Here is a 23,638-nt window from a genome sequence, read left to right as displayed (position 1 = left end):
CGCCCTCGCTGCCACGGCCAGGGCCTGGCCACCTTGTCAACGGAGTGACCCACCCTGCCACCGCCGCCTTCTCCGGGGAGCCGGCCATGAGCCCCCCCCCCCCCCGGGCTGAGAGGTAGCCCAAGGCTGGCATCTGGAGAGGCTCAGACCAATAAAGGAGAGCTGGCCCAGGGAGTGGCTGCGTGGCGTTCAGAGCGGCTGGCGAACGTGCGGGGGGCAGGCAGTGCCGTGTATGGGGGGGCGTGGGGGGGGCTGCCTGCCTCACAGAGCACCCGGGGCCGAGCGGGTGCTGAGCAGACCCCAGTGCGGGAGGTGAGCACACCCCTTACAGGAGGCTCACCCCCCGTTGGTGTATAGGTAGTGACTCTTCAGATGTACGAGGTATCCAAGCACCATGGACCACTCTAGAATATTCCATCATCCCCTGAAAGTCCGCTTAGCAGTCACTCCCCATGCTACCTCTGCCGGCCCCCAAATCTGCTCTCTGTTTCGATACATTGGCTTCCTTTTTTTTTTTTTTTAAGATTTTATTTATTCATGAGAGACACACACAGAGAGAGGCAGAGACATAGGCAGAGGGAGAAGCAGGCTCCATGCAGGGAGCCCGATGTGGGACTCGATCCCGGGTCCCCAGGATCACGCCCTGGGCCGAAGGCAGGCGCTAAACCGCTGAGCCACCCGGGCTGCCCCATAGATTGGTTTTCTGTGGACGTTTCCTGCAAAGGGTCACACCACGTGCCGGTGACTCCCACGTAGCGTGTCTTCGAGATCCGCGGTGTGGTAGCGCGTGTGGACACTCCATTCCTCTTCGTGGCTGAGTAACACCCGGCCGTCCGGGTCGGCCTGGCTCTGCCTCCTCGGGTGACGCCCCCGGCCCCCCACCCCGGGGGTGCTTCCGAGTGAAACTGCTGTGGACGTGGGCTTTCCTTTCTCATAGGCTGAGGTTTTAACTTCTTACAGGACCACAAAGCGGCGGCCGGTGTGTCGTCCCCGCCAGGCCCTATTTGGCGCTCCGGGCGCGGGCAGCCGTGCAGGTGCGCATGAGGGCTGTGTCGGGACCACCGCGTGCCCTGTGGTCCTGGGGTGCGCTCTGCCCCCGGAGCGGGGGGCCCAGAGGTCACGCAGGAGCCCCCCATGGTCGGCGACCTGTACTGCCACTGCCCTGGGGATGACGGTGCACAGGCCGCCGCAGGGGGGCCCGTTCTAATTCAGGCCGGGCCGTGTGACTGGCGGGGCCCCAGCTGCTGGGCCAGGACGGGCTGTTTATAGAAAAGCCGGACTCCCCCCAGGCCCCGGGCTATTTATAGGCCCCGGCTAGGGGAGCTGCGCCCCTGCCGGCCGGCCTTGGCCCTGCAGATCCCGCGGGACCTGCGGGTTCCCCCCCCCAAGGGCCCCGAGCCCGCACCCCTGCAGCAGAGGGAGACACCCGCATGTGACAGGACTCCGGCTCGGCGCCCGCCCCTCCACAGGCCCCACGGGCATCCAGGAGCCTCAGCTGCCTTCTGGAAACAAGCAAACGGCCCTTCTTCCCACGTTGGTGGTCCCTGCCGCGACAATCCTGCCTTTTCCCGGTCCACACTGCAGGCTTCCGAGCTCCAGCTCTGTCCCGCTGCTCGCTCCCGCCGCCCGAGCCCTCGGGGCTCACCCTGGCCTGCCGTCGGAGCATGCAGACCCAGAGTCCCGGCGGCCCTCCTGGCCCCGCTCAGCCCCTCCCGCGGGTGGGGGCCGGTGCTGCCACCCAGGAAGGCAAGGAGGTGAAGCCTGCCCCTCGCACCCCACTTGTCGCTTGCATTGTGGTGTTTGTCCCCCCGTCCCCCTCTCGCAGTGCTGGGAGAAAGGAATTGTTGGTGTCCCCATGTGAGAGAACAAGGCCCAGGACCCGGAGGGATCAGAGCCAGGGCCCCAGCGGGAGGACCGAGGGGGGCGGCTGGCAGCGCCGGCCTCTGCGGGGACCGTCTGTGAGTGACCTCGGTGTGACCACTCTCCCTCCATGGGAGCTTCTGGTCCCCCGGGCGCCCACGGAGCCCAGCGGCTCTGAGCCCTGGCAACAGGTTAACAGCTGGGCGGCAGGTCCCTCTGTCCTGAGATGCCGTCCCCCAGCCCCCAGAGAGAAGGGGCACTGGCTCCTGGCCCTGGGGAGACGGGCTAATAGAGCGCTCCTGCCCCAGGGCTCCATGGCTGGCCCCTGCTCCCAGAGGGGCTGGCCATGTCCCAAGCCGGGTCCACACGGGGTGTCGGGGCTCCAGGTGGGCCAGAGGGTGGAGCAGATGGTGGGAACACGGGCGCCCAGCAGACTGTCGCAAATGGTCTCTGGAAGCCCAGTCCCTTGGTAGGCGGGCCAGGAAAGGGGTCTGGTGTGGGGCCTCTTGGAGACCCCGGCGCGTGGGGCTGGGAGCATCCCTGGCTGTCTCTCTCCGGGCCAGGTGGCCCTGCCATCACGCGTCCCGTCTCCCTGGGCTCTGGGTCCTGCAGACCAGAGGCTGCGCCGCCTGGTGGAGCCTGCCGGCTGCTCCTGTTGCTGCCGCCACCGCACGCCTGTGCTGGACGCTGAGCCCCTGAGAGAATGGGTGGTGTGTTGGGGGAGGGGACACGCTGTCCTCTCTCCTTGGAGGCCAGAGCACATGCATCAGTCCAGGGGACCCAGGGTCACCTCAGGGCAGGTGCGGGCCCCGAGCGCCCAAGGATGCAGACTCTCCAGGTGGAGCGTGAGGACACGCTCCCCTTTTACAAGTGGCACTCCTGACCTGGAGAGAGCCCCCCCCCCAAGTTTCTAAAACCCTGAGGTCCTAGGCCTGATGGGGACGCGGTGGAGTGGGGACCCAGGTCTGGGAGCAGGGCAGCACAGGTGCCCCGTTAGCGCTCACGCAGGAGAAGCCTGGGTCTGGGGGCCCACGGTCTGTCCTTGGGCCCCCAGCTCCAGAAGGAGGTGCCCGCAGCCCCACACGGCGCCCCGTGGTGGCTGGGCGGGCGGGGGCGGGACCCAGCGGCCTGGAGGTCACCGAGAGGCGCCAGTGCGCCCGCCAGGCCCGCCCCCGGCCCGCCCCCTGCCCCGGGCCGGCTCCTTTTAGTGGTGGCTGCGGGGCCGTCCTGTGGCCCAGCGCAGCAGAGGAGCCAGACCGACATGTCGGGGACCCGCGCCTCCAACGACCGGCCCCCCGGCACGGGCGGCGTCAAGCGGGGGCGGCTGCAGCAGGAGGCGGCGGCGACGGGCTCCCGGGTGACCGTGGTGCTGGGCGCGCAGTGGGGGGACGAGGGCAAAGGCAAGGTGGTGGACCTGCTGGCCACGGACGCCGACATCGTCAGCCGCTGCCAGGTGCGGGCCCCCCGTGAGCCCCCTCCTCCCCCGGCCCGGGGACCCTGTCCTCCCTGTCCTCCCGCCCCGACCTGGACACGCCTCTTGGATGCCTCCCCTTCCTGGACGCCCTGCCCGGACGCCGACCCTCCGTCCGCCCGCACACGCTCCCCTCCCCCGCCCTGGTCCCGGACCGCCTTCCCCGCCAGCCCCACCCCTCGGGCCGCGGCCAGGGAGGAGCTATAAATACCTGTGCTGAGCTGGGGACACCCGATCTTCAGGGGGTGGGGTGGGGTGCGCCCGGGGTGTGACACCGGCCCAAGGTTGGGGGCGGGGTGCCCCCCAGCTCCTGGCTGGTTTGAGACGCCCTCCCTCCCCGCTCTGTCTGGGTCTGACCACGGGGTGGCCCCCGGGGCCCGCCCAAGAGGAGGCAGAGGCAAGGGCAGGACAGTGGGCCGGGACCCAGACAGGAGGGTCCTGGCCAGCCTCGGGGGAGCGGGAGGGGCCGGGGACGGCTGGCCAGGGTGACCGCGGGGGAGGCCAGACGCAGGCTGTGTCCCCAGGAGCCCAGGGTGGCCCCTGCCAGCTGCAGGCCACTCTCACGGGGCTCCCTTGGGGCCCCTGCCCCCGCGCCAGGGCCCAGAGCCACACTTGCTGCCTGGGCAGACTTAGAGCTGGGCACAGAGGGGCCAGCGTGGGTGCAGGCTTCGGCCGGGCTGGGGTTCAGAGCCAGGCCCAGGAGGGCTGCCCCAAGGGGAAGGCCCCCCCCCCCCCCCGCCCCTGGCTGCTCACGGTCTGTGGCCTCATTCCCGAGCTCCTGCCAGGAGGGCTGGGGCTGGGGCACACCCCCCGGGGAAGGACCTGGGCCCAGCGCTTGGCGCAGGGAACGCCTCAGCTGCCGTCTGGCCTCGCCTGCCCCAGGCAGACAGCACATTCCTGGAAGGTGCTTCCTGGGACCAGGACAGACCCCCACACACCCCCTCCGCCCGGGCCAGGCCAGCATGCCCACCCCGGCCCCGGAGAGCCTCCGGGTTCCAGGGAGGCCTCGGGGTGCCCTGCTGCGTGGGCCGGTGGCCCTTGTCCCTCCGCGGCCGGGCACGTGGTACCAGCGCCCGCCCTGGGACCTGCTGGCTCCGGGAGCCTCTCAAGTCTACCGGTGGCCCGTCTCCGTCCTGAAGAGACTGGGGTGCTTTGCAGGCCCTCCTGCCCATGGAGTGGGGCCTCCCTGCGCTGCCACCTGGGCCAGCAGGCCAGGCCCCGCCGTCCCCCATCTGTCACTGGGCAGTCTTGCTCAGCCGCAGAGCAGGCTGGAGCGCCGTCAGCTGACCTGGGGGCCGGGGGGGCAGCGCCCCCTCACCCCCCCTGACTCAGACCGAGATTAGATGCGTGTCCCCCTGCAGGGCCCCGGCTGACTCACAGGGGGTAGCTGGGGGCCGCCCCAGGAGCCCGCAGCGCCTTGGCCCCCTCCCCGGCCGCCCGACCCGCTGCTGAGGCAGGGAACAGTTGAGGAGTGAGAACGAGGCGGCGCGTGTGGGTCCTCGGAGACCTGGGGCCGTCGGGCCGCAGACGAGGCCCAGCCCTCGCCCTGGGGAAGGCTGCAGCTGCCTCTTACCTAGGCGTGTGCGCAGGACGCCCACAGTCATGGCCACAGGTGCACGGAGCCAAACCCGCCCTGACCCTGGGAGCCGGGCGGCACGTGGGAGCAAGGGGCCCCGGGAAGCAGGCGGCAGGGCACCTGCGGTGGGCACGAGTCCCGTCTGGGTGGCTGCCTGGAAGGGCTGAAGCCGGCCAGCCCCAGTGACCAGAGGGTCACCTGGCCTGTCGTTGGGCCTGGGGCCGTCCCGAGTGGCAGCTCCATCCCCCACAGCTGCCCGGCTCCACTCCGCCTCTGCCTCTGCTGACCCTCGCCGCCTGCGGGCCTGTGTCTCCCCTTCTCCGACTCGGCACACGTCCGTGGTCTGGGGCCAGACCCACCTGCACCCCCACAGCCGTCCCGGCTTCTTTGCTGCCCATCACGTGGGGCCTGTGGTCAGCACTACCGTCCTGGCCTCGGGCTTGGGTCCCTCCTGCTGTTTCCTTCTTCAGGTGCTGGGACAGCCTCCCCTTCTCACTGCACAGATCCCACATGTCCCACGGCTGATGCCGTCCCCGTGGCACCCTGGCAGCCCCTCGTGCACCCCGAGTATCCTGGGTCTGTGGGGCTGCCCTGGGGCGCTGGGGTCAGGGCACGACCGTGAAGGCCTCCCTTTGCTGATTGGGGTGCAGGCTCCCTGGGGACCACTGCTGGCCTCCAGTGGCTCTGGCACCCCCTGTTCTCTGCACTGTCTTTGCATGGCATTGGGTGCCCCGTGGGGTCCCCACACCTCCACCGGGCTCACTCTCCATGTCGGCCGGTGTCCTTCCCCTGCTCGGCCCTCTCCCCGGCCTGGAGTCGGCCCCAGGCCCCCGCGGCCAGCTGCTCACGCCCAGCTCTTCCTCCGTTTCCAAAGTTACTTTGCCCAGGACCACCAGGGTAGAGGTTTAAAATTCCCTCCGTCCCAGCTGCCTGTAAGTGGCACTGGGGCTTCACGCGTGACCGGGCACCATGCAGGGTGCGGTGGTGGGTTTCTCCCGGTTTCCACCGCAGTCTATGCCACCACCCCATCCTGAAGGGGCGGGGGCCAGCCAGGTCACCCCTCCACGTCCTGCTGCTTGTTGGTGTCCTGGGAACTCTTTCCCCAGGTGGGGATCACCTTGAACCCCAGACTGCTCAGGGCCCTCCATGGGGAGCGGGGCCGGGAGTGCCTGGTGTCGCTGCCAGAAGCAGGCCTGCCCTGCGTGTCTGCACCCTGTGATGGCACTGGTCACGCAGCAGGGGGTCTAGAGGGAGGGTCTCCCGGCTTACACAGCCCCTTGTGGCCTTGGGCACATCCGCCCCGGGCAGGTGAGACCCACATACCCACGGGAGCCCGCGACCTCTGGCTCCCCCGACCTGCCCCAGTGCCTCACTGTGCAGAGGGCAACTTTGTGTTTGGGTTGGATGCGTGAGTGAGACGAGGTCAAGCGCTGCATAGGTGGGTGGACTTCAGGTTTACCCTGACGGGCAGGAGGCCAGGGGTTGGTCACCGGTGTCTCCACCCTGGGAGCCGGCTCCTTGCTGTGTGCCGTACAGGATCCTGATAAAACCGGCTGCTCCTGAGGCCCAGGACCCAGACTCAGCTGGACCCCAACGTCATGCAGGGCTGGCCGGGAGCGGCTCCAGGGCCTCAGGGAAGCTCCCCACTCCCCTCCTCACCTCCTTGCTCCCTTTGTCCACTTGTCTGGCAGTCGGAGCAGAGCTGGGGATGGATGATGGGACACAGGTGGACGAGCTGGTCCCTCTCCAGTGAGCTGGGCTGGGGAGGCTGGCAGGGATGGGGCCAGGGCTGTCAGGGACACAAGATCAGCAATGTTGGAGAGACGGGGAGTCTGGAGCTCAGAGGTCTGGGCCCCTCAAAGCTGACAGGATGGGGGTGGGGGGCAGGGGGCTGCATCACGGGACAGCCAGCCAGGCTGGTGCGTCCCCGGGGACCAAGGCTAAGGGGGCACTGTGGCCAACGGAGCCGTCCAGAGCAGCATGGAGACCCGTGTCGTGGGGGGTTCAGAGAGAACAGGAGGGCGGCGGTGCTGGCTGAGTGAGGGTGGGGGCAGGTCGGAGGTCAGCAGAAGGCCATCCAAGACGACAGGGTGCTCAGGACGAGGGCCGGAACGGGACAGATGCTGGGGAGCAGGGGTATGTGTATGCAGGATGTGCTCACGGGGGAGCCTCACGGAGCCGCGGGTGTGCAGAGGGGGAGTGGGCACCCCAGGGGCAGCCCCGAGCCCCTTCGCAGCGCCCCCACCCGGTGCACACTCACAGCCCCACACACACCGTTGCCTCCCAGGAGGTGGGAGCCTCTCTGAGCCAGCTGAGCCCACCCTGTTCCCGCTCCCAGGGCCTGCACCTGCGGAGCCAGAGCAGACGTGGGGCCCGAAGCTCTGGCCTTCACGGGGCGCTGCTGCCTCCCAGCGGGGCTGCAGGAGCTGGTCCCTCGGGCCTGGGAGTGGCCCCGGGAGATGCGCTGCACGAGACTCAGGGGCCCGGTGGGGTGGGGCTGAGGGGCGCAGAGAAGGGGTGCAGGGAGGATGCTCTCGGGGCTCTCTGTTCTCCAGGTTTTGGGGCCTGGTGGGGACGAGGTACCAAGGAGGGCAGCAGAGGCCACACTCTCTAGATGTGGGGGGTGGGCTGGGGGGTGTCTGCACTGAACGGCCTATGGGCACCACTCTGGTGACAGGCCCTGTGGGTGTCTGGGGGCTCCCTGCCAGGCCTGGTGCCGACCCCCTGGTGCCAAGGAGGGGGGCCCACTGGACTCCTGCAGGGGCAGGAAGGGTCAGAGCCGGCCAGGTTCCCCTTCTCAGAACCCTGTGTCCTGGGAGGCATCAGGCAGGGGCGTCCACGGGGGACTATGAGTGACTGGGCGGGTCGGGCAGGGGCAGTGGGTCTGGAGCTGAGCCACACGTCCTCACCCGTCTCTCCCCGGGACCCTGGACAAGCTCCTCCCTCCAGCTGGTTTTCCCCACCGGGCGGGAGCTGGCCGAGCGGCGACCCCAGCCCCAGCCCCAGCCCCAGCCCCTGGCCCGGCTCTCCTTGGGCCTGCAGACGACCCTTAGCAATCAGGCTAAAGCCTAAGGACAGCAGGGGGGTGTTCCTGCCCCAAACTTGCCACCCGGGGGAGGGCAGACCGGGGTCTCTCTGGGACGGTCCCCCAGGGCCTCTGCAGAGCTGCTGGGACAGCCCTCCTGGCGGTCAGCAGGCCCCGGGCTCGGCATCCTGGGGCGGGCCCGTGGCCCTGGGAGTGGATCGTGGTCTGACGTCTGGACCCTGGGGCTGCCCGGGGTCATCTGACGCCCACTGGCCCACGATGGCCCCTGCCTGTTCCTAGGTGCCCGTGTTTACCCCCAACAAAGGTGCGGCTGTGCCCGACAGTGCTCGTCTGTGTGTGCCCTCGGGCCAGCTGACGTTGGCACTGGGCGTGGGGAGAGCGCGGGGCGGGGGGTGCTGGCCCGGGCTGCGGCAGGCGGGGAGTGGCCGTGGGGGGAGCGTCTGCAGAGGCAGAGGGCCTGCGTCCCCACCGGCCCGGATCCCGCTGCCACCTCCCTTCTCTGGGAAGGGACCCAGGTCCTGGGTGAGCCGATGGAGACCACGGCCCCAGCCCCCCGCCACCACCACGGTGGTGGCAGTGGCCGTGTAGGATGCCCGTGCGAGGGGCGTCAGCACCAGGGCGGAGCGTGGGGGGCATCTGCCTGAGGCTGGGCCCGCTGCCCCCGCCCCGTGGCCTCACCCCATCAGCTCCTGCTGTCTTCCTCTCGCTCCCCTCCAGCCGCCCCCCTCCGCAGCAGCCCACCTGGCTCACCCCCAGCGCCACCTCCATCCTGAGTCCCGAGTCCAACCCCTGGCTCCCAGGCCCCCCCGCCCCCTTCATCCTTCCCGTCTGCCCCCCACAGGGCGTCCATCGTGTCCACCGTCATTCCTTCCCCCAGAGCCTGTGGTCACTTCCGACAGCAACACTGGAGGTGCCAGGGAACCCGGCCCTGCTGGCCACGGGGCGCCGGGGGAGGTGGCCCGGTCGTGCCGCGGGGCCGTCGGGCGGCACACCCGCGCTGCAGTGACCCCGGGAGTCCGTGGGAGAGGCCCTCCACGCCGCACACACCGTCCACGTGCACCTCAAACACGGGCTGCCGGGGTGTGTGGGCCCCCCCGGGAGTGGCTCCTGGCAGGGCCGTCTGGGCAGCTGGCACAGCGCGGGGCGAGCCCGGGTGGGGCGTTAGGGCCCCAGCTCCTCGCCTTCATTTACGGATGCGTGATGTGAGGCCCAGGAGGGAAAGCCCGTGGCCTGGGGTCTGTGGCGTCTGCGTCTCACTGTCCCCAGGCGCCGGGCCAGCCCCCTACCTGGGCTGTCTGGGTGGAGGGATGGGCCTCCCTCCCGGCTGGACCTTCTGGGCTCCCCTCACCGCCCCCAGCCCAGCCCAGCCGCCGTCAGCAGCAGGAGGGTGTCCCCCAGAACACAGGTGGACTCAGAGCCGTGTTTTCCTTTCTATTTTTAGATGGGAGGCATGGGCCCCAAGGGAGCGGCCCCTGCTATGGGGACTGGGGGTGCGGGCCCTGCTGGCCAGTGCCTGCCCCCGTCCCTCACCCCACCCCACCCCAGACGACGGTGCCACCTCACCCACTGTCTGCCACCACGGAGCTCGGGTGGGGGGGGCCTGGGCTTGTGCTTCCTGGAAGGGTTGGCCCTCATTCCTGCATCAGAGGAGGGAGCTCCGGAGCGGCTCGCAGGTGCCACCTGTACCCAGCCCGCCTCCTTGGGGCGTCAGCGTGTGCCCAGGAGATGGTCCCGGGCAGGGTACAGGGTGGGGACGGTGGGACCAGCCCAGGCCAGGTCCCCTCCAAGCCAGTCCCCCGGTCAGGCCCCTACTCCTCATCCGTGGATGGGGTCACTAACCTGGCGTACCCAGACATCCGTCAGAGCCAACCACCGCGTGGACAGCATCCTGGGGCCCCGGGGGACAGACCCACTGCCCTAAGCCTCCCGACGTGGCTCCTGACGTGATTGGAGCTGGCCCAGGGTGAGGCTGGGCAGGCCCGCCCAGAGGAGGTCCACGCCCGCAGGTGCCTGCACACTCAGCCAGGTTTCTGTTCCCAGGGGGGCAACAACGCTGGCCACACCGTAGTGGTGGACGGCAGGGAGTACGACTTCCACCTGTTGCCCAGCGGCATCATCAACACCAAGGCCGTGTCCTTCATCGGTGAGTCCCCCCAGCCCGGGGTCCCGAGTGTGTCGGCGGGGTGGGCCTGGGTGCCCTCCAGCCTGGCCAGAGGGAAAGAGGGCAGGAGGCCCCACTGAGCGGCGTGCGAGTGACCGCGAGGGCTGCACACCTGTGCGGGGGTGTGGGTGTGAGGACGTGAGCAAGTGTGCCGTGCGGAGGGGTACGCGCAGGGGTGCAGCAAGCAGGTGCGTGTGTGCGAGCAGTGGCCAGACCCCTGCTGCAGGGGCGGAGGCCCGGCCGGCTAGCACCCCCAGCCTCTAGGACTGTGGGGTCTCTTGCTCTGTCTCCCCCCACCCCCCTCTGGCCACCAGGCCTGACCGCCTGTCCTGAGGTCAGCTCTTAGCCTGAGCCTCCCCCCCAGGCGGCCCCCAGTACCGCCCGACCCCGGCCAGGCCGCTGGTTTGGCCTCCCACCGCGTCCCGGACCTTTCCTCTGGCCCCGTCCACGACGCAGCAAGGCCACGCTGGGGACTCCTGTGCCCCTGCCCCGCCCCGGTGGGGAAGTGGGGGCCGCAGCTGCGGGTGTGGGCCCGGTGAGGACTTGGGGCAAGTGTTGGCCGAGGAGCTGCGTGTGGACAGGCCGAGCTGAGGGGGCGCCCAGAGCCTCCCCCACCCGGGTGCAGACTCGGGCCCACTGCCGTGGGCGAGTTCACCTCGGGGCCCAGCCGGTGCCCTGGGGGGGCGGGGGGCTCGGGGGGGACTCTGACCCAGCCTTCTCCAGGGCCACGTGGTGGGAAACGAGGCCAGAGGCCGTGCTTGATGAGAGGTGCTGCGCCCGGTGTCGGAGCCCAGGCTGGGTGGTCACTAGGGAGCGTCGAGGGGGCTCGGCTTGGCCACCGGCGTGCTCTGCAGGGGGCGAACGTGCTGGCACTCACGCTCCGCTTGCGACATTCGCTGGGCCTGCCCCGCTGTCATCTCAGGACACCGTGGCATTTAGGTGACCTTTTGTACTCGGTGTGGCTTGCAGCCTGCGCCACTCCCACCTGGACCCATGTCTGGTCTCCTCGGGCCCAGGCAGTGCCACCGGCAGGCTTGGCGGGGCCGGGGGTGGGGGCCGGGGGCTCCTCCTGGGAAGGCAGCAGGTGGCCCGGCCCGGTTGCCTTCGCTCTAAGAGAAGAGGGCTAGCATTTCGCTCTGGCCTGGACCCCACGCTATCGTCCCCGTCCTTCTCGGGCCTCAGGCTCTGCCCGCGTGAAGCACGTACGTGGACCCCACTTCTGGTGAATGTGGATAGAGAAGACGCGGCTCCCCAGAGCCCCTGGCTGGCTCCCGGGAAGGGCTGGGGGCTGCGTTTCTCCTGCCTTCCCATCTTCGTGCTGTGCAAGTAAACTGCACCAGCCCCACCAACGTACAATCTCTGTGCCATGGGACGCAACACAATCCAGCCTTGGAGCCTTGTGGCCACTGCAGGAAGTGCCCCCGAGCCGTTTGCTGGAGGCCCCGAGGCCCTCCCACCGCAGCGTCCGCACCCGCTCCTCCAGCCTCGGGCTCTGCAGATGCTTCACCAGGCCCCCTCTCTGTTGTGATGAATACACACAGCACACAACAAACTTGCCATCTTAGCCATTGCTGGGCACAGAGCTCGCTGGCGTGAAGCAGGTTCACACTGTTTTGCACCCACCACCACTGTCGTCTCCAGAACCTTCCATCTCGCCAACCTGAGGCTCCGTCCCCTTTATACACTAACCCCCCTGGTGCATCCTCGGCTTCCTGTCCCTGTGCATCGACTCCCCCAGGGACCTCCTGTGAGTGGAGTCACACAGGGCTGTGTCCTTCAGTGACCTGCCTTGTCACTCGGCACCGTGTCCTCAAGGCCCATCCGTGCCATGGCAGGTGCCAGAATTTCCTTCCTTTTTAGGCTGAGCAGGGTTCCAGTGTGTGCTGGAGCCCCCGTGCTTCACCTGTCCCCGCGCGGGTTGGAGGCCTGGGTCGCCCACAGCCTGGGGACAGGGCTGCTGTGAGCGAGGGGCACATGCTTCGTGCGGCCTTGAAGCTAAGCGGCCGGCGGCCACCATATGCTCCAGCCCCCCCTGTGCTGTGTTGCAGGCAACGGGGTGGTCGTCCACTTACCAGGCTTGTTCGAAGAAGCAGAAAAGAATGAGAAGAAAGGTAGGTCCGAGTCCCCACCCATGCTCCCTGGCCCGGGCGAGGCCCCAGCAGCGTGTTGGGGAGCCCCCCCTGGGGTGGGTCCTGGGAGGCAGGGGCGGGGTCACCTTCCCCAGCTCTCCAAGCCCCGCCCGCCTCCCGCGGGCTTTGGCTGTGCAGAAAGCTGGTCTTGGCCCAGGATGCGGAGAGCAGGGCAGCCCAAGGCCCCGGACCCTGGCCGTGGGGCTCAGTGTTTGCGGGAGCTCGCAGGACAGGTGTGGCACCAGGCGGTTCACAGTCAGCAAGCCCTGGAATTTGATGAAGCTCCCCAGGAAACCCTGATGTCCGGCCAGGACTGGGGACCGCTGGGCCGGCCCCGCCTCCAGGGAAGGATGCGGCTCCTGGGGGCTCCTGGGGACAGGCAGTGGCCGAGGCCACGGGCCAGGGCGTTGAGAGGCAGAGGCAGCCGCCCTGACGCCCTGACGGGGTCCGAGGGGGAAGCGGGCCTCGGCCTCGGGGCCCGAGCGCTCAGGGCAGGAGCGAGAGGAGCCATGGGGAGCCTGAGCCTGGACACGAGCCCGGGACGTGCCAGGACAGAGGCCCCGCGGGGAGAGGTGGGGCGGCCTGGGGGAGACTCCGGGCCCTCTGCAGGGGGAGATAGCCGGGGCGACCTCTTGCCCGGGGGTGGCGGGGAGCGGGGCCAGCCTGGCCCTCTGGCCGTGACGGCTGACCGCGTGCCGCGTGCCCGCAGGTCTGAAGGACTGGGAGAAGAGGCTGGTCATCTCGGACCGCGCCCACCTCGGTAAGCACGCCCGGGCCGGGTGCAGGCCGGGTGCCACCACCTGCCGCGCGACCCCCCCACCGTGGCCCGCCACCTGCGGAGCCCACGCAGCTCCACGGGGCCTTCTCAGAACCTTCAGAGCGGGCAGGGGGTTGGGATCACGGTCCCCTCGGCAGAGGGAGAACAGGCCCAAGGGCTCACGGTCCCCTGTGAGACTGCGCTGGGCACAGGCGGTTCTAGTCCCCTTCCAAATGGGGCCACTTGGCCGGGCGGCCCGGGCGAGCGCAGGGGAGCCCCGTAACCCTGTGTCTGTCTCCCGCTGGGGCCCCTCGCCTGGCCGCGCAGTGTTTGACTTTCACCAGGCGGTGGACGGGCTGCAGGAAGTGCAGCGGCAAGCCCAGGAGGGGAAGAAGTGAGTATCTCGGTGGCTTTCCAGTCTGGGAGCTCTGGGGTGTGCCCAGAGGGGAGCGGGGTCCACCCGAAGCCAGCACGACCGCGGGCATCCCAGCCCAGCCTGACCACACACACACACACACACACACACACGCACACACACGGGCCACAGCGCCACCAGGGCCCCACCAGCACCCACGCCCATTCCTTTGTCCTCCAAAGATATGCATGAGAACGTGCGTGGGACTGGTTCTCCACGCCAGGGCAGGGAGAGGCTGTGGCCGTCCTGCCCCATCAAGTGACACTCTCACTGGCCGCATGTGTGCACGCACTCACACCCTGTGCACACAGGTACGCACACACTCGTCCACAGGACGGCCGGGGGCAGTCCCGAGCGGCCACTCCCTGAGCCCGGGGCCAGGGCGGTGGCGGGCAGTGGGTACGGTGGGCATGGCCAGCACACCCAGCCCCCGGGAGGCAGCAGCGGGCAGAGAGCATCGTCACCGCCCGGCCAGGGGCAGGGGGGCCTGACGCAGACCGGAGGTCTCAGAGCCCCAGGTCCCAAATGACGGCAGGGTTAGGGCTGGCCCACAACCACCTGTGGGGGCCCCAGGCCCCGATCCCTGACAGCCAGCCACTGGAAGGGCCAGTGGGCTCTCAGCACCCCCAGACTGCCGGGGTACTGCCCGGGAGGGCCCCTCCAGCTCAACCTCATTTTCGAGGGGTGCAAACAGGCAGTGGGGTGCTAGCCCAGGGCCCTGAGCGACCGGCTCCTTCCCAGCCCCGTCTTGCATATCAGCCCCCCCAGACCCCCCCCAGGCTCACGGCCGCCCCGTCTTGCAGTATCGGCACCACCAGGAAGGGGATCGGACCCGCCTACTCCTCCAAAGCTGCCCGCACGGGCCTCCGCGTCTGCGACCTCCTGTCGGACTTTGATGAATTTTCCACCAGGTACCTGAGCCGGCCGCAGCCCCAGGGGGGACCGTGGCTAGTGCTGAGGGCGCAGTCACCCAGGCGGGGTGAGGGGTCGCAGTCACTGTCGCCCCCGCAGATTCAAGAACCTGGCCCGCCAGCACCAGTCCATGTTCCCCAGCCTGGAAGTGGACGTCGAGGGGCAACTCAAAAAGCTCAAGGTAGATAGGGGTGCTGGCGTGGTGGGGGAGGGAGGGATGTGGGGGGAGGCAGGGGGCGTGGTGGAGGAGGGCATGGCATGGTGTCGGGGGGCATGGCGGGGGCACAGCAGCCCAGGGAACACTCGGGGGGTGCACTGTCCTGGGCACTGCTATGGAGCGGCCGGCCCTCTTGGCAACCACAGGCCCCCTGTGCAAGCTCATGCCAGTGAGGGCAGGAGGGTGCCTCCCCAGGGGCAGGGGACCCTCAGGCCCCCCACTTTCCCACAGGGGATGTTTCCCAGGATGTGCTGGGGAAAGAGGCTGGGGCCTGGCTGACTCACACAGGGGCAGCACTGGGTCAGGGCCACGATAGGAGAGCTCAGAGCCCTTCCGGAAGTTTCCAAAGCTGGGCTCCTGGCTCTCGGGCGCTGTGAACAAGGCCAGTGAAGATGCCAGCCACTGGATGGGGGCCCACGTAGTGACCTCAGTGTAACCCCCTTGTTATAAAGGCCTGTCTCCAAACAGTCACGTTCTGAGGTGCAGGGGGGTGGGGGGGCGGTCAGGACTTCTACAGATCGGGGCGGGGGGATGCAGCTCAGCCCTTGGCCGCAGGAGGGGCCGGTGCGAGCGTCACAGACGACGCCCAGAGGGGCCGGGGTGGCTCAGGTCTCGGGACAGGCTTGCAGGCCAGGCCCCTTGCGGGAAGGGAATGTGCCGGGCGTCCGGCCGTCAGGAGGGCCCAGAGTGGGGGGCCGTGGCCTGGCCCCACCGCAGCCTCCTCTGCCTCCCCACAGGGCTTTGCAGAGCGGATCCGACCCATGGTCCGAGACGGTGTCTACTTTATGTATGAGGCGCTCCACGGCACCCCAAAAAAAATCCTGGTGGAAGGTGCCAACGCGGCCCTCCTTGATATTGACTTCGGTAGGTGCCCGGCCCGGCTGCTCCCGCGATCCCCCCTCTGCTGCCTGCCGGGGCTGCCTTCCGGGGCCACGCTGCTGCCCGTCGTCCTCATGCTTCAGCTGGGAGGGGGCAGGCGACAGAGCTGGCCTAGACGGGAGGGGAGCGGCCAGAGCTGTGGGCCCTCAGCACGTCCCGTCCTGACCCCACGGCCACACCAGCCCCAAGGCCACCTCGTACAGGCAGGGGAAGCGCCCACCCTCCGAGCCGGGGGCAACCCTCTGTCTCTATTCCCCTGCAGACTCCTACGTGGGCCACCGCGGCCCGACGCACGGTGCCCACACAGGTCACTCCCCCGGGAGGGTCCCTTGGGTCACTCGCCCTGGAGACCCGCCGAGGGGACGTGCAGGAGGCCGACCCAGACGCTGCCCTCTGCCAAGCCGGAGCCCTGGGCCGGGCTGCTCTGCAGGGGTGGCAGGCGCCCCTGACGGCTCTGTCTTGCAGGGACCTACCCCTTTGTGACGTCATCCAACTGCACCGTGGGCGGCGTGTGCACGGGCCTGGGCATCCCCCCCCAGAACATAGGCGAGGTGTACGGCGTGGTGAAGGCCTACACCACACGCGTGGGCATTGGCGCCTTCCCCACCGAGCAGATCAACGTGAGTCCCCAGCGCCGGCGGGGCCACAGCAGGGGCCACAGAGGCAGAGCCCGGCCCCGTGCTGGGCAGAGCAGGGACACAGGCAAGGGCAGAGGCGGGCATCCGCCGGGTCGCGTGCCACAGAAGCTCCCGGGAAGCCCCGGGGACCAGCCCTTCAGAGCACCCCATGCGGGCAGCTCGGGGAGCCCTCAGGGTGCCGCTGGCCGCCTTTCCTCAGCAAGGGCCCAAGGTCATGTCCTGAGCGGGGACTGTGAGGCCGGCGTGGGGAGGGAAGGGCGCCGCATCCAGAACACCCCGTGGCTGTCGGGGCAGGGGCAGCAGGGGCAGGGACGGGGCCTCACCCAGAAACAAGCACACACCTGCCCCTGAAGCTGAGCTACGGGGCCGGCCCCCCCATCCTCACGTACCTGCACGGGCTATGGGCCATAGCCGGGAGGCAGGAGGCGGCAGTCCCCAGGGCCGGGTCCTCCACGTGTCCAGGAGGAGGCGCTCAAGGACACGGGACCCCGCTGGTCAGCACGGCCTCACCAGTGGGAGCCTCGGCTGAGGGCACACCTGCCAGGGACGTGGGGACGGGGGAGGCCAGGCACGAGGAAGGATTTGTCAGGGGGTACAGCATCCAACAGTCCCCAGGGGGGAGAGGGAGAGGGAAGGGGGGGAAGAGGGTTAGACAGCAGGAGGAGGAGAGGAGAGAGGAGAAGGGAGAGGGGGAGGGAAGGGGGAGGGGGGAGGGAGGAGGAGGAGGGGAGGAGGGGAGGGGGAGGCACAGAGAGAAACGCCAGGCTCAGGCCCCCCCTCATGCCGCGGTGGACCTCGCTGCTCTGCCGCCGTCACGCAGGAAATCGGGGACCTGCTGCAGAGCCGCGGCCACGAGTGGGGGGTGACCACGGGCAGGAAGAGGCGCTGCGGCTGGTTGGACCTGATGATTCTCAGATACGCTCACATGGTCAACGGCTTTACCGCGTAAGCAGCCCTCCCAGCACGGGCTGTGGCGGGGGGGCCACGGTGGGGCCGACGGGGGTGACATCGGAGCTGGCCTGCCATCTGCTCCTGAGCACCTGTGGGGAGGGCGACAGCAGGCGGCCAGAGGGCGTCCTGGCACCTGCAGGAGGTTAACGCCGGCCATCGCGGGAGGGAGAGGAACCTGGCGTGACGGCCTACGCAGCGCAGCTGTCCTCATGGACACGACGCCCTCTAAGTGGGACGTCGCTGGGCTTGGCCGGACCCGACTGCCAAGACCTCCCTTAGGTCTGCCCAGGTTGGGCGCTGGGCGGCCGGAGGGAGACACTGTCCCCACACCGTGAGCAGGTGCCAGAGAGGCTGCGCTCTGAGCGCGGAGGCCACGGCAAAGCGGAGGACAGGGTGGCATCGCCCCCACGGGCTCAGGCAGCACAGAGACCCACCTGCGAGGCTTTTCAGGCCTGGCCTGGACGGGAGGAAGGACAGGATGAGGCCCTGGGCTCAGAGCCCGTGCCAGGAAGAACTGGCGGAGGCGGCCGCTGTCGCTGCCACCGGGGGCTGGACACAGTCCCTGCGTGTCCCTGGGGGTGCTGGCCACAGAGGAGCTGAATGCAGCCCCATCGCAGGGCCCACAGGGCCAGGGGGGTGGGAGCAGGGTCCCATGGGGGCACCCGAGGTGAGGGCCCCCTCCACCTGCCTGTCACTGGGGCTGCTGTCTGCATTTCCCGGTGGCCGTAAACAGCAGGGGGGACGCAAGGGTAGAAGGCCAGCCCGCCCCCAGCTTCTCCAGTGGGTGGCCGTCTGCTGGTTGGGGACAGGCTGGCCTTAACGAAACTGGACATCCTGGATGCCCTGGACGAGGTGAAGGTCGGCGTCTCATACAAGCTGAACGGGAAGAGGATCCCCTATTTCCCAGGTACGGGGTACGGGGTACGGTGGCTTTTCTGAGAAGGGACCGGTCTGCACGGGAAGTATGCAGAGTGAGTGCTTGTGGGGAGCCCCCTTCTTCCCTCCCATGGGGGTGGAGTGGGGACCGGCTGGCTGTGGGGCAGCCCAGGGAAGGGGCTCAGAGGGACAGACACACCTGGGGTGGCAGGTGGAGGCCAGCCCCCTGCTAACCCCAGGCCCCAGGGACGCTTATGTGCTACCAAGGCCCACCTCCGGGGCACGCTGGAAGCTCCCTGGACAGGTGTGGGCTACCGCACGTCCCCTCTTTAAAAGCACGCAGGTCATGTTTCCTTGGATGGCCCAGTTCCTTACGCACCTCGACGCCCGCCCCAGCCACTTCCTACCCACGGCCATGGGGCGGCCGCGCTCATGCTCCCCGAGTGCACACGTAGAACCACCAGTGCCGCTTGGCTGCAGGACCTGCATGTGTCCTGTCGACCCGTGTCCCCGGCCCTGCTGACCCCTGACCTTTGAGAAGGCACAGCAGGGGGGTGGTGTGACCCCCGGGATCCGGGGCCCAGGGAGCACGCAGTGAGGACGCTGGCAGTAGGACCGCTTGTCCCAGCGCCTTCCATCAGTGAGGGATGGGTGGCGTCCACTGGGAGCCACGGAGTCCCGGCTGCAGCAGGGTCCTTGCCCTGGGAACAGGACACACAGATCCCTTCACGCTTCAGGACCTTCAGAATTTCCCAGGGGGGTGGACCTGGGTGGCTCAGCCCGTTAAGCGTCCAACTCTTGATTTTGGCTTGGGTCATGCTCTCGGGTCCGCAGATCGTGCCCTGCCTCGGGCTCGGTGCTCAGGGCAGGGTCTGCAGGAGATTCTCTCTCTCTGCTCCTTGCTCCGTATGCTCATGAGAGAGAGATCTCTAAATAAATGGATAAATTAAATGTTAAAAAAAAAAAATTTCCCAGTGGGGTCCATGGAATTCCGCAGCTGAGCCAGCACTTGGCAGATCCGTGTCCGGGGTGGATGAGTCCCCTGGTCTGGAAGGGGTACGCCAATGTCCCAGAACCACCTCACCCACCCCCCTGAAGACCAAACAGGGCCACTTGGCCAAATAGGGCGAGCAGCTACCCCCACCCCTGCCGAATGGGCACCAGGTCTTCAGGACATGGGTCCCCCCCGCCCCCCTCTGTCTCCCCAGCGAACCAGGAGATACTACAGAAGGTCGAAGTCGAATATGAAACACTGCCTGGGTGGAAGGCGGACACCACGGGCGCCAGGAAGTGGGAGGACCTCCCCCCGCAGGCCCAGAACTACATCCGGTTCGTGGAGAATCACATCGGAGTGGCAGGTGGGTGCCCGTGCCCCCGCCACCACCCTGCCCTCGGCCCCCACACCCGGGGCTGAGCCTCCCTTTCCCTTCCAGTGAAATGGGTTGGTGTCGGCAAATCAAGAGACTCGATGATCCAGCTGTTTTAGGCAAAGGCAGCCGCGGCCCCATCCCGCATCCACAGCCACCAAGTCAACGCCCGAAAGGAGGAAGGAGAAGTATTTTCTGTACTTTTATGTTTCTAAGCCTTCAGCTCAGCTGATTTCCACGGTGACCCAACATCTGACAGCCAGCGTTGTGTACATTTTTATTTTTTAAATCCTGCTATTTAAAATGAGCCAAAGTACTCAGAACAGAGAACTTTTACGGCACGTGCATTGTCCCATGGTGGTGTGGCCGGCTGGAGCAGTTTAGTAATAAACGTATCCAGTAGCCACCGAGCGGTGGTGACCAGTACACGTCTGGCTCTGACTGTCCTTTTGTCTTGACTTCTGAACACTAACGCTTGGCGTGACCAGTCGGGGTGACACAGGTTTCCGGGATCACACAGCCAAGCCGTGTGCTTGTCTGGAGGGCAAGCGGGAGCGAGCCCAGGTGGGCAGACCGCAGGCATTCAGTGCGTCCCAGAGGGGAACCTTGCAGCGCCGCCGCCTGAGCTCTGGGCCCCTGTGGGGGTGCAGGCAGCGCCCCAGCAGCCCCCTTCATGTCAGCCGTGTGCACCCGCCCTCAGCCCTCCAAAGGTCACCGGCTGGAGCAGGTCACTTGTTAGCTGGCCACAGCTGCCACGAGCTTCCTGAGGTCTCCGCTGGGAGCTGAGGAGCCCCCTTGAGCTCTTCGGAGCCTGGGGTAAATGGAGAAAAGTAACTGTCCTGGGGAGATCGCTTTGGTGAGGGAAGGAGTTAGACGGGGAGACCAGCTTTGTAACCTGGCGCTGGCAGCTGGGCTCGGGGAGTGGGTCGGTGCCCACGGGGCTGGCTTTCCCGGGGACCTCGCGGGGCCCGAAGGTTCGGTGGTCCAGCGGGGCTGGCTCACACCGAGGACACGCTAACCGCGGGACAGCATCCTTGGTGAGCAGGCCCCATTCTGAGCCTTCATGCACACTAGCAAACGGCTCCAAACGGTGTCCGTCCAGAACAGTCTTGGGCGACGTGAAACAAGCCAGGAACACGGGTCACAGCCGCTTCCTTGGCCTTCCAGTCGCCGAGAGCACAGCTACCCGGAGGCCGCGGGAGAAGCACCAGCCGACACGGTCCTTTCCGTTTCCCGAGGAGAATTTCCTTTCGGGATGCGCAGGGGGACGGGAGGAGCCCCGAGGCAGGCAGGAGCCGTCCCAGGCCTCGGTGCCCCCAGGGGGACACGCTTCTCCAGGCGAGCGGGCCGTCTGGCCACAGCAGAGGGATGCACGCCTCTGACAGCCACCCAGGGTAGGCATTTTCCAAAAGAAAGAGAAACCATTTCATTCTGTATAAAAAGCTACAAGCCTGGCTTTGGAAGGCTGACCCGCATATTTAAATTAGCTGCCAAATTTTCAATTCTCTACCTTGTAGTGGCCGCTAAATCCTTCGCTTGAAGATTTTGTTCCAGCTCCGGACAAAATCTTGCAGAGGCAGCCTCGGGCGATGCCCTCACGTGACTAGCGTTTTGCAGGCTGAAAAGACCAATTTATGGGGGCGATGATTCCTGCGTGGCGCCAACTTCCTCACTCCCAGGGACGGGAGGCCGTCCTGAGGGGTGGGCGGGGGCACGCAGCCCCCCTTTGCAGCAGGTGTCGGAGGGTCTGAGCGATGGTAAGGTGCTCTCTGTTTTGCACCCGTAACAGCCCCAGCATGGAGGGGCCCGCAGTGGTCTCAGCTCAACACACGAGGGAGACAAATCCCTAATCGATCCAGGTTGCTGGGCTCTTCCAAGTGCCCTGAAAAGCCGCCAGTTCTCTGGACGTTCACTTACCTGCACTCGGCCACCCCGCTCCGAGGCGCTGACCGGTGAGGGGAGCTGGACGGCCAGAGACATCCTTAGAGGGGATCCAGGGGAGCTGCCTTCGCCAGAGCCCAAACCGGGCGCCAGCCCAGGTCGGTCAGCAAGTGAGCGAGCGGTGGTGCAGCACACACCCACCTCACTCAGCAACGAAGGAACCTCGCCGAGGGGCTCAAAGTCGGCGCGCTGAGGGGCCCAACACGAACGCACACGTGCGTCTGCAGAGTGAGCTGCCCGCGTGCTGCGAGGCTCTAGGACAGCGGCTGCGCTGCAGGGAGGGGAGCGGAGCCAAGGCCTCCTGTGGCCACACAAGCCTATGCGCTTGTTGTCACGGACGCCACGGTCCCTCGCTCATCCGGGCACTGCTCCGGGAGCACATCCGTTTGACTTCGCCGTAACTAAATTACGCTGCAACTTAAGTTACTCACAGGGATGCAAGCGCAGCGACTGCCCAGCCCTGGGATGGCTGAGGTGGTCATTGCTCAAAACCTTAGGGCCCCGAGGCCACCCTGACCAGACACGGGCGAGAATGCACCTCCTGCCAGCCGTGTCCGCGGTGTCTCTCGGGCGGGGGAAGCGTGTTCCCTCCTCAACCTGGTGGGCGTTCCTTTCCACAACGTCCCACTTTCTGAGGTTAGGCCGCTCGGCACCTGCTTCACACTCAGCCTGACCCTGGGCGGCAAGTGTTCTCGGAGCATCCTCTGGCCTGGGCAGGGCGGGTGTCCTTACCTTGTTCCTCCACAGGCCCCTGTACTTCCCTTTCGGTGACATCTGTCCCAGCCGGGGGGAGGGACCCCGCTGGCTGTCCTCAACGCCGCTCCGAGAGCCCAGCGCAGAGCCCGGCATGTTACGGGCTGAACCGTGTCCGCCCCGGGGATTCCTGGATCACCTGATTCCCTGCACCTCCGAACGGGACTGTAGCTGGAGAGAAGCTTCTTTCTTAGCGTTGAGACAGAACTGACGTCCGGCACAGGCCCTGCTGGCACACGAACCACCGTGGGCACGGGGTGTTCGGGGCGACGAGCTGATGCACGCACAGTAGGATCTTTACCACCCGAGCTCGGCTAACACACGGCAGCCCATCTTCTGGCCGCCGCGGCTGCAGGGGCAGCAGCTGACACCTGCTCCCAGCACCTTCCAAGCGCAGGACCGTCAAGGGGGGGCTGCACAGATGGCCTCGGCCAGCACCGCCGATTCCCACCCCGATTCCCACCCCCATCCACCGCCACCCCCTCTGCTGCTTCTGGGAGCCTGACGACGTGAGGTGCCTCGGGTTAGCGGCACAGTCCAGCATCCGTCCTTCAGGCTCACCCCACGCAGCATCATGTCCCCGGCTTCCTGCGCGCTCCTGCAAATGCCGCGCTCCCCGGGTCGGCGGCCGCCCAGTAGGGCCGCAGGGTCCCTCGGCAGCCTGGACAGGGCCGCGCTGACCCGCTCGGTGCATTCGAGCCCGGGGGCCGGGGCCGCGCGGACCCCGCGGTGCCTCCCTCCCTCCCTCCCTCCGTGTCGCCAGCCTCAGCACCCGCCGCGACCCCGGCCGTGACCTCGGTCGTGACCCCGGCCGTGACCCCGGCCCGGGCGCTGCCGGCGGGTGGGCATGAGGCGCGCCGGCCCCCGACACCCACTCGGCCCCGCGTGCGTCCTCGGAGGCCCCGAAGCGGCTCCAAGCGCGGCCACGCGCCCCCAGAGAACGTCCCGAGCCCCGGACGACGAGGCCCACACCCCGCAGGGGCCGCCCTCCGCCGGCCGGAAGTGACGTCGCCGCCCCGGAAACGCGGCCGACCGGCCTGCCCACTTCCGCGAGGACGAGGAGCTCCTCCGACCTCGCATCTCCGAGAGCGCGGATCCTCCTCCCGCGCCGGCGGCTTGGACGAAGGCGGGGAACCAGTTTCAACCCTCGCGTCGGCTCCGCCCCGCGCCGAACCCCGAGCCGCCCCGCCCCTCCCGCGCCGCCCGCCGCGGCCCCGCCCACTCCACCGCGGCCTATCCCGCGGCGCGCTTTACGCAAGGCCCGCCCGCGGCGCGTAGGCCCCGCCTCCAACCTACGCTCGGCCAATCCCGCGCCGCGGCCCGCCCCCCGCCCTGGCCCCGCCCATTCCACCGCGGCCTATCCCGCGGCGCGCTTTACGCAATGCCCGCCCCCGGCGCGCCGGCCCCGCCTCCAAGCTACGCTCGGCCTATCCGGCGCCGCGCTCGAGCCCCGCCCCCGGCCTGCCAGTGCGGCGCACCCTCCGAGCCTCTCTCCCCACGCCGCTGCCTTCCGTGCGTCCCGCTCCGCGGTCGGACCCCGCCCCCGCCCAGGCCTTCGGCTTTTCCCGCGCAGCCGGGTCCCGCCCCCGTCCTCTCCCCCAGCCTATCCCGCGCCGCGCCGCCGCCGCGCTCCGCCCCCTTCCTCGCTGCCAGCCTATCCCGCGCCGCGCCGCGTTGGCGCGCGGCTGT

General features: G+C 68.2%; 2 protein-coding genes across 3 annotated transcripts; one reads left to right on the top strand and one right to left on the bottom strand.

Annotated features, from left to right (window-relative positions):
- Nucleotides 1–1,791: 1,791 nt before the first annotated feature.
- On the bottom strand, nt 1,792–10,069 carry LOC121492948 (proline-rich protein 2-like). 2 transcript variants are annotated; one of them, XM_041758295.1, is made up of 3 exons: nt 9,793–10,069; nt 6,567–6,696; nt 1,792–2,555 (listed from the first exon to the last, which is right to left on the bottom strand). In XM_041758295.1, exons 1-3 carry the CDS (start codon nt 9,838–9,840, stop codon nt 2,146–2,148), a joined length of 588 nt encoding a protein of 195 aa, XP_041614229.1. In that variant the 5' UTR covers nt 9,841–10,069; the 3' UTR covers nt 1,792–2,145. The 2 variants fall into 2 exon arrangements, 1 of the variants encoding a protein (XP_041614229.1); XR_005988351.1 differs by having other exon boundaries at nt 3,543–10,069.
- On the top strand, nt 3,073–19,681 carry ADSS1 (adenylosuccinate synthase 1). The gene is made up of 13 exons (XM_041758293.1): nt 3,073–3,313; nt 9,994–10,096; nt 12,163–12,225; nt 12,953–13,003; nt 13,328–13,394; nt 14,219–14,326; nt 14,427–14,508; nt 15,282–15,408; nt 15,889–16,043; nt 16,882–17,006; nt 17,822–17,919; nt 19,097–19,246; nt 19,322–19,681. The coding sequence occupies exons 1-13, from the start codon at nt 3,122–3,124 to the stop codon at nt 19,372–19,374; spliced, it is 1,374 nt and encodes a 457-aa protein (XP_041614227.1). The 5' UTR covers nt 3,073–3,121; the 3' UTR covers nt 19,375–19,681.
- Nucleotides 19,682–23,638: the final 3,957 nt, after the last annotated feature.

Source organism: Vulpes lagopus, chromosome 6 (assembly GCF_018345385.1).
Source record: "Vulpes lagopus strain Blue_001 chromosome 6, ASM1834538v1, whole genome shotgun sequence".
Classification (NCBI taxonomy): Eukaryota; Metazoa; Chordata; class Mammalia; order Carnivora; family Canidae; genus Vulpes; species Vulpes lagopus.
This window is presented reverse-complemented; position numbering and strand designations above follow the sequence as displayed.

Coding starts and splice junctions, on each gene's coding strand:
- LOC121492948 (XM_041758295.1), bottom strand. CDS start 9,840: ATGCTGTCCACGCGGTGGTTGGCTCTGACGGATGTCTGGGTACGCCAG. Junction 6,697..9,792: donor CGGATGTCTGGGTACGCCAG/GTTAGTGACCCC, acceptor TGTCCCTGACAG/CCCTGGCCCCATCCCTGCCA. Junction 2,556..6,566: donor TGGACAAAGGGAGCAAGGAG/GTGAGGAGGGGA, acceptor CCATTCTCTCAG/GGGCTCAGCGTCCAGCACAG.
- ADSS1 (XM_041758293.1), top strand. CDS start 3,122: ATGTCGGGGACCCGCGCCTCCAACGACCGGCCCCCCGGCACGGGCGGC. Junction 15,409..15,888: donor CCTCCTTGATATTGACTTCG/GTAGGTGCCCGG, acceptor TCTGTCTTGCAG/GGACCTACCCCTTTGTGACG. Junction 19,247..19,321: donor GAATCACATCGGAGTGGCAG/GTGGGTGCCCGT, acceptor TTTCCCTTCCAG/TGAAATGGGTTGGTGTCGGC.